This window comes from Triticum urartu, chromosome 5A (assembly GCF_056163025.1).
Source record: "Triticum urartu cultivar PI428250 chromosome 5A, HENAU_Tu73, whole genome shotgun sequence".
Taxonomy (NCBI): domain Eukaryota; kingdom Viridiplantae; phylum Streptophyta; class Magnoliopsida; order Poales; family Poaceae; genus Triticum; species Triticum urartu.
Genome location: NC_141877.1, coordinates 644,075,894 through 644,084,752, shown reverse-complemented (window position 1 = coordinate 644,084,752; position 8,859 = coordinate 644,075,894). Strand labels below are relative to the sequence as shown.

Genomic DNA, 8,859 nt, shown 5'->3' with positions numbered 1-8,859 from the left:
TCCGCCGCGTCTCCACTTGTAGGCCACCTAACTACCGCCCGTTGTCTAATTTATGACGACCACCAATAGCGGGCTCACTAGTCAGCCAGTTGAAGCGTCCTTTTTTAACCATACGTGCGGTGGGGGGCGGCCTCATCCACTTTCGTCCACATCTAGCCCCCACCACCCCCTCGTGCTTCCTCGCTAGTGACACCAAACCCTAGCAAGCAATAGGCCTCTTCGGCATCAGCAGTGTCAAGGTAAGGGAAAGGCCAATGATGTCTAGGACAGCGTGCGGGCGCAGTATTTTTTTTATGTTTTAATTAATTTTAATTAGGTTTAAGTGGACTTTGGCCAGCAGTTGACCGGTCACTTATGTTTAATTATGTTTATTTCTGCGATTTTTTTCTACACCGGCACATTTGGGTCCATCTCCTTGTTGGACGGTCAAGCCGACCCATTTGAGAGTCTGGCTGACCCAAATGAACGAAAAGCGGATAAAGCGCGCGTCTGTTTGGGTCGTGATTACTCTTAGAAATAGCCAACCCGTTTTTCTTTACATCATTCATGTACTTGGAGTTGGAGGTGATGAACGTCTTTTTCCTGAGAAAACCCAAATACGGCGTGGTCACCGCTCTCCGGCCCCACAAGACAGCCGCCGCAGCGCAGCAAGCGGCGCGTGGGCCCATGTGATCCGGAAGGAAGCTTCCGCGAAGCAGCGACGGCTCTCTGCTCTGGCTCAAAACCCGCCCATGTCCGTCCGCTCTCCCAGCAGCACCAGAGTACCATCCACCACCGGCATGTCCGCGCCAGATCCGATCGACGATCCGGCCCCCGAGCCGCCGCCGGCGATGGACGCCGCGCTCCCGGCCGCCGTCGTCGCCACCATCCTCTCCCGCCTCGACGTCCGCTCCCTCCTCCTCGCCTCCGCCGTCTGCCGCTGCTTCCGCTCCTGCGCCTCCCACGCCCTCTCCTTCCTCCCCGCCTTCCACCTCCTCGTCAGTGCCTTCGCCTCCGCGCATCCCGTCGCCACCGCCGACCGTCCGACCGCGACTGACTGACTTACGTCTCGTGTTTGTGTGCATGTTGGCTGGACCAGGAGGTGGTGCTGACGCACAACCTGCTCCGCCCGCTGCTGCCGCGCAACCCGGCCCTGCGGAGCCTCCGGCTGGACGCCGCGCGGCTCGACGACGACGCCGTCGACTGCCTCGCCCGCCCCGGCCTGCACGAGCTCACCCTCCGCAACTGCAACAACATCAGCGGCCGCCTGCTCCGCGAGCTCAGCGCCACCTGCCCGGATCTCAGGTATTAACCCCGCTGCACACGCCCCTGTATGCATATCACAAATCGCTTGTGTATGGCAAATTATGTTTGGCTCTGTTGTGCAGTGTGAAGTTGACCTTCAGAAATAAGTATATCTTCTTTTGCTTGGATGCAGGGTGCTGTCTCTGAACTCACTTGCTGATCGGAGGGGCTTGGCCATGACATTCTCTGATCTGAGGGCGTTGCTCGATGGATGTTCCAGTTTGGAGGTAGGTCCGGGTCGGTTTGATCTCAGATTTGATTTTGTACAATCATCATCTCCTTTGACTGAACAGCACCGTGCAGGCCCATTTTGGAGCATTTAATAGTGAATGATGCTATTGCTATCAACTTCTAATTGACTTACATTGCATGATCTTCTGACTAATATACAACACACTAGCTGAAGTCAATGCTGAGGCCTTGAGAGTTTATGCTTAAACAGTTGTGTGATTTACTCTGAGATTGGAGTACCTTTATCGGTATGTAATTGAACTGACAACTTACATACTTTTTATTTGCAGACTCTCCGCTTGGCATTTGATCTCTCAAAGTTCGATAACCCCAGTTTCAGCCATGTGTGGTCATCTGCTTCTGAAGGCCTGTCCTCTCTTGAAATGGGTTTTATTCCATTGCAAATGTTACTTGCACTTCTGGCTGTGGCTATTGAGTCGCGACAACGCATTGGTTATGTCAAGGCACCTGTCTTTTTTCCTAGCCTTCAGAAGTTGCGCCTCACAGTTGAGTTCATCACCGACCATTTGATTGGGTCCATATCAACAGCACTTCCATTACTGACACATCTGGACCTTCAGGATTCACCAATTATGGAACCTGAATCTGCAACTGCAACAGATCTCACAGATGCTGGCCTTCAGCAGATCAATCCGAAGGGTAAGTTGAAGCATTTATCTCTAATTAGAAGCCAGGAGTTCATATACACGTCTTTCCGCCATGTAAATGACCTGGGAATTCTGCTAATGTCCGAGAAGTGCACAAATCTGGAGAGTATCTGTCTTGGTGGTTTCTCCCGTGTAACGGACACCGGGTTTAGGGCTATCATACACTCTTGTCCAGGTCTTCATAAGCTTAAGGTGACTAATGGAAGCCATCTCACTGATCTTGTTTTCCATGACATTGTTGCCACCTCCCTTTGCCTAACACATGTGAGTCTGAGATGGTGTACTCTACTAACTGATGCTGGGATTGAGAGGCTGTCATTCAACAAGGGTCTCAATGTTTTGGATCTTAAAGATTGCAAGAGTCTGGGTGATGAAGCTGTAAGAGCTCTGAGCTGCCTTCCCAGGCTGCGGAAATTGGTGTTGGATGGAACCATGATCACTAATCAAGCAATGGAGTATCTGGGCGTTGGAGTATGCCCGCTAGCTTCATTATCTCTGAGGGGCTGCTATAAGCTAACAAATGATTGCATACCCTTGCTGTTTGCTGGTTCTGTTAAAGAGAGCCTACATGCATTGGATCTCTCAAGAATCCCAAGTCTCACCGACGACGCTATCATGGTGATAGTGCGGACCCGAACTCCTCTTACTGAGCTGCGGCTGCGAGAGAATCCAGAAATAGGGGATGCTTCTGTCAAGGCTCTTGCATCCATGCAATTCGAGGGGGTAACTCGCGGCAGCACCTTGCAGCTGCTGGATCTCTACGACTGCGGTGGGATCACATTACTTGCAATGAAGTGGTTTAAGAAACCACTCTTCCCAAGACTGCGATGGCTCGGGCTAAAAGGCAGCTTGAACAGGATCATGGTCGACGCCCTGGTTCTAACCCGCCCTTTCTTGCGTCTAGCATGTGGCGGCGAGGAACTGGGGACACCATACCGGGACACATCCGGCGAGTGGTGTCGGCACGAGGACGATGATTCCGAAGATCTTGAGCCCTGGCACTTGGACGGTGAGGCAGTATCTGATGCCGAAACCGTCAACGAGTAATGCAGCAACTTGGCTCTATGCTGCCGTGTGCCATGTTTGCTTGCCCCAGAATGATCGAAACAGCTCTCATCAGTCATGTGTTGGTCTCTTGTTGTATTACCGGATAAGCTATATTTTCTTGCTGTTATCTTTCCTCATGTGCCCGTTCCGTGTGCATATGGCAACCTGTCTGTTGTTACATCACACTATGTATGTTGTATCCAGATTCTGGACGTTATTTATGGAAATATTTGTTCTCTCACATGTTGATGAACCTACTCCCTCTGTTCCAGAATATAAGACGTTTTTGCAAGCTATACATCGCGTTATGTACATGTCGTATCCAGATTCTGGACTGTTATTTATGGAAATATTTGTTCTTTCACATGTTGATGTGGTTCTTTCATACCTACTCCCTCTGTCTTATAATATAAGACGTTTTTGCAAGCTTTTCTCGACGCAAGCCTTTGTCCGGCCGATTTGCTGAGCTTTCTATTGATTTTTCTTGGCTTTGCCTATAGCTTTTATTTTTATCATCAGGTGGATATATTCATATGTTGTATATACAGTGTAAGTTAATCTTCCTGCTGCCATCCTCCAAATGAGCACCCTCATAAAGTGAAATAAATCCATCATCCTAAGCTAAATTGCAGTATTGTACCCCTTGTCCCAAAATAAGTATCTCAACTTTATACTAACTCTAGCACAAAGTTATACCAGATGTGAGATACGTACTTGTTTTTGAGACGAAGAGTATATAATGTATATTCGGTGCCAGATCATTTCGGCAAAAAATAGCGAGTTCCCTCGCCTCACACGTAACCTGTGTTCTGAGTGGTTGTGGCAAAAGGCAGTTCAGGCCTCCAACTTGCCTAATCACCCACGAAACGTGCGATGCTATTGTTGTGTGGCAGACGTGTGATGTTTATGCATTGTTGTTGAAAGCTCTTAAATGCATGAAGCATCCGACGTTAGTATGACATTGTTGCACAAATTTTGGCAATAAAAACATCATACGGCTTATGTTGTGCGAGTGTGTGGACTTTTCTTGTTGAGAAAGTATGTGGATAGATTTAGTTAACAAGATCAAAATTATTCGCAGTTTTTTAGAAGTACCACATTTATATTAGTAACATAAACAAATTTCAGCAAATATGACATTTCTCTGGAGTAATCCAAAGAGAAAGTATAGGAAACACTCGCAACATATGAGATTTGCAGAAAATTCCTCTTCATCCCTGTAGCCACCAACAAAATGACCAAAAACTTCGACCACCGCCCTCGCCCAAGCATCCGCCGGAAAGGAGAAGAAATGGCCTCCATTTAGTCAAGATCCAAGAGAAAGCCATGGCAGTTGCGTTGTAAGTCCACCACGACTGTCACCACACTTCTCTGTGGGTGGTCGGCCCGAGAAAATCTCCACCCCACTTGGACCACGACTCTGAAATTCTCGAGCAGGGATGTGGCCGAGAGGCTCCAGAACCGCCAACCATCTTTCGTCGCCGAAAAAACTCTTCCTGCACCATCTCTCTGACGAGACCAGCGCCTCAGCGGTAGCCACCTCCAACACAAACACTTCCGACTCCGCGTTGGCGATGGAGGAACAACCTACGTGACGGACAAAGCCAAAGAAACAGGAGCCCCAACAAGACCTCCCCCGCCCTCCGGCATCTTGAAGACCTTTCCTGGGAACAAATCCACGGCTCCTCGATGCGTCGTAGAGCGCCATCGAGGCAGTGGCCCAGAAACTTTCATTCGCGACAACGACATCGTCACCAACCGAGCACTGACACCCGACGAACCAATCATACACCTAGACAAATAGAGAGAAGGAACCGGGCTTCCCCGTCCTGCCGCTGGAGCCAGAGCGACTGACGGAGGGAAGGGGAGCCAGCGGCGTAGGAACAGGAACCGCTCGCCTCGATATCGTCCAGGAGAGACGGGGGCGAGAACCGTTGTGGGGAGTTGCAGTTGCTTCAGTAAAATGATTCACAGTTACTATGACTTAGGCATGTACAATGGTGCTATCTTAGGATAAATGATGAGGTGAAGGAGAGAGAAATCATAAAAAAGGCTTGTCTTCTCTTATTTAAGAAAAGACAAGAGATAATCTCTTAGCACAATTTGTCTCACCATGTTTTAAGGAATGGCTAGTTATTAAAGATAAGGCTAAGATATAATTTATTATAGATTTTTTTTGTTATCTCTAAATGATATGTAAGATTTAAGATAAAACTATCTTATCAATCTTAGTCCACACACCAGACGCATAAAATTCCAGAATCCAGATACACGCAGAGTAGAACAGAGTACTAGTACAACACCAAACGCACTAGTGCCAGCACCTGACGTCTGGTCTAGTGCTGGTTCGCGCAGGCGCCGAGGAGCGCGGCCAGCCGGTCCAAGAGAACCAGCGCCGTCGCGCTCGGGGGCTCCCGGAGGAAGAACTGGTGGTCCTCGCCGACGGAGTCGAGCAGCTCGGCGTCGCCCTCCGCCCACCCGCTCCCCAGCAACCCGTCGTGGTACGCCTTGCCTCGGAGCCGCAGCTCGTCCTCGGCGAGGCAGACGAGGGCGCGGTCGCAGCCGAGCCGCCGCAAGCTCGGCGCCCCGTCGGCCACCGGGTTGACCCGCGGGTCGTCCAGCCCGGCGGTGCGGCCGCCGCACGCGAACGGCCACAGCTCCTCCAGCTTGCCCCTCAGCCACGAGTGCTCGCCGTCGGCCTTCTCGGCCGAGAGGAAGTAGGGATGCAGGAGCCCGAGCCCCCTGACCCGGGCGCCGCGGGGGAGCGCGTCGGCCTCCTCGCCGGCGCGGAGCGCCACGTTGTGGGCGACGTTGCCGCCGGCGCTGTACCCGACCACGAACATCCGCGCGCGGTCGCCGCGGTCCCGGAGCCACGGTTCGGCGCCCTCGGCGGCCCACCGGAGCGCGGCCCACGCGTCGTCGTAGCAGGCCGGGACGGGGTGCTCCGGCGCGAGGCGGTACTCGACGGACACGCCGAGGACGCGCGCGCGGGCGCACAGGCGGTTGAGGAACGCGTGCTCGGGTGCGTCCGCGGCCGAGCCGCCGACGAGGCCGCCGCCGTGGAGGTACACCATGATGGGGAGCCTGTCGCCCGCGCCGTCCGGAGGGCGCGCGGGGAGGTAGAGGCGGGCCCACACGCCGGTGGCCGGGTCGAAGACGACGTCCCTGGAGGCGACTCCGGTGGCGGCGTCGACGGAGGGCGGGACGGCGTCCACGGGGAGCAGGCGCTCGACGCGGCCGCTCCTGTACTGCCGGATCACCGGCACGAACTCGAACGAGACCTCGGACTCAGGGTCCATCTGACGGGTGAAACGACACGGCAAGGAATCAGGGATGGCGCGGCGGGCGGCTATGGCAGTGGAGCAGGCGCGCGAGCGGGCAGCATCATTTGGAAGATGGAGATGGGCGACGGCGGAGCATCGGGGAATGGCACGGAGATGCTCCCGATAACCCTCTGCTCCCCGCCGTATGATAATAAACAAAACAAAAAGAGGAAGAAAGAATTGTGCTTCCCGCCGTTCTAGCTCTGTTGTACCGTGTGCCGGTCAACGATTGAGCCGAGATCTGATGGCCAACCAAGCAGCTGAGCGATGCAAAATTTGTTTAGTAAATTTTCTGTTCACGAACATGCCGGACGCCGTCTATTTGTATCCCTACTCACATGGCAATTATGAAACAGCATTCTCTAAGCCAATTATCAAACGGCCCCTGATTTTAGAGCAATTCCTACGCGCCGACCCATTTCGTTCGTATGTGTTTGTTTAGATCGTCGCGGATAGAAAAGTCCGCTCAATGTGTCGACCCAAACGAACGTGCGTTCGTTTTTCGTTCGTCTGTTGATCCATTACCAAGTCAATTTTGGGCCTGATTTGCGTCGGCACTGACACAAAGCGGACGCGCGCCTATTCTCCCCTGCCCCGTTAGTCGGTGGCACATTGGCCATCTTCTGCCCCGTCCCGTCGTCGTTGCCGCCGTCTCCCAGTTTCGGTGTCTCCGCCAACAGCTCGTGCCTCCACACCTTCCCCACGCCGCCATCTCCCATGTCGCCGCACCGCCTTGCCGCCGGGCCACCGCAGCTCCCCCCAACTCCGACGTTGTAAGGTCCACGATGCGGCTATATCTCCCACGTGTCGGAGCACGACTTAGAGGCATAACCGCATTGTAGACATGTCGCAAGAGGGGTAATCTTTACACATCCCATGTACTGAATAAGGAAAGAGATACATAGTTGGCTTACAATCGCCACTTCACACAATACATGAATAAAGCATTACAACATCCAGATACAATCAAGGTCCGACTACGGAACCAAAATAAAAGAAGACTACCCCTAATGCTACAGATCCCCGATCGTCCCAACTGGGCTCCACTACTGATCAACTGGAAATGAAACAACACAACAAACAAGATCTTCATCGAGTTCCTCCTTGAGCTCGGTTGCGTCACCTGCACGGTTCAATGACACCTGCAAGCTGGTTTTGGAAGTATCTGTGAGTCACGGGGACTCAGCAATCTCACACCCTCGTGATCAAGACTATTTAAGCTTATAGGAAGGGTAAAAGGTATGAGGTGAAGCTGCAGCAAGCACTAGCACATATGGTGGCTAACATACGCAAATGAGAGCGAGAAGAGAAGGCAAGGCACGGTCGAGAAACTATGATCAATAAGTGATCCTAGAACAACCTACGTCAAACATAACTCCAACACCGTGTTCACTTCTCGAACTCCGTCGGAAAGAGACCATCACGGTTACACACGCGGTTGATCCATTTTAATTAAGTTAAGTTTCAGGTTTTCTACAACCAGACATTAACAAATTCCCATCTGCCCATAACCGCGGGCACGGCTTTGAAAAGTTAAAAAACCCTGCTGGGGTGTCCCAACTTAGCCCATCACAAGCTCTCACGGTCAACGAAGGATATTCCTTCTCCCAGGACGACCCGATCAGACTCGAAATTCCGGTTACAAGACATTTCGACAATGGTAAAATAAGACCAGCAAAGTCGCCCGGATGTGCCGACAAATCCCGATAGGAGCTGCACATATCTCGTTCTAAGGGCACACCGGATGAACACTACGTACAACTAAAACCAACCCTCAAGTTTACCCGAGGTGGCGCTGCAAGTGGCTCTGTTTTGGACCAACACTCAGAGGAGCACTGGCCCGGGGGTTTAAAATAAAGATGACCCTTGAGTCTGCAGAACCCAAGGGAAAAAGGCTTAGGTGACAAATGGTAAAACCAAGGTTGGACCTTGCTGGAGGAGTTTTATTCAAAGCGAACTGTCAAGGGGTTCCCATTATAATCCAACCATGTAAGGAACGCAAAATCAAGGAACATAACACCGATATGACGGAAACTAGGGCGGCAAGAGTGGAACAAAACACCAGGCATAAGGCCGAGCCCTCCACCCTTTACCAAGTATATAGATGCATTAATTAAATAAGAGATATTGTGATATCCCAACCAATATCCATGTTCCAACATGAAACAAGCTCCATCTTCACCTGCAACTAGCAACGCTATAAGAGGGGCTAAGCAAAGCGGTAACATAGCCAAACAACAGTTTGCTAGGACAAGGTGGGTTAGAGGCTCATGGCAATATGAGAGGCATGATAAGCAAATGGTAGG

The 8,859-nt window shown here is 51.8% G+C and overlaps 1 protein-coding gene and 1 pseudogene across 2 annotated transcripts; one reads left to right on the top strand and one right to left on the bottom strand.

Annotated features, from left to right (window-relative positions):
• Positions 1-693: 693 nt before the first annotated feature.
• Positions 694-3,471, top strand: LOC125528966 (F-box/RNI-like superfamily protein). Of its 2 annotated transcripts, XM_048693386.2 has the most exons (5): positions 694-977; positions 1,079-1,284; positions 1,418-1,511; positions 1,806-2,021; positions 2,097-3,471. In XM_048693386.2, the coding sequence occupies exons 1-5, from the start codon at positions 732-734 to the stop codon at positions 3,228-3,230; spliced, it is 1,896 nt and encodes a 631-aa protein (XP_048549343.2). In that variant the 5' UTR covers positions 694-731; the 3' UTR covers positions 3,231-3,471. The 2 variants fall into 2 exon arrangements, with proteins under 2 accessions (XP_048549343.2, XP_048549342.2); XM_048693385.2 differs by having other exon boundaries at positions 696-977; positions 1,806-3,471.
• Positions 3,472-5,477: 2,006 nt separating this feature from the next.
• On the bottom strand, positions 5,478-6,946 carry LOC147973712 (putative carboxylesterase 2 pseudogene; annotated as a pseudogene).
• Between the last annotated feature and the right edge of the window lie 1,913 nt (positions 6,947-8,859).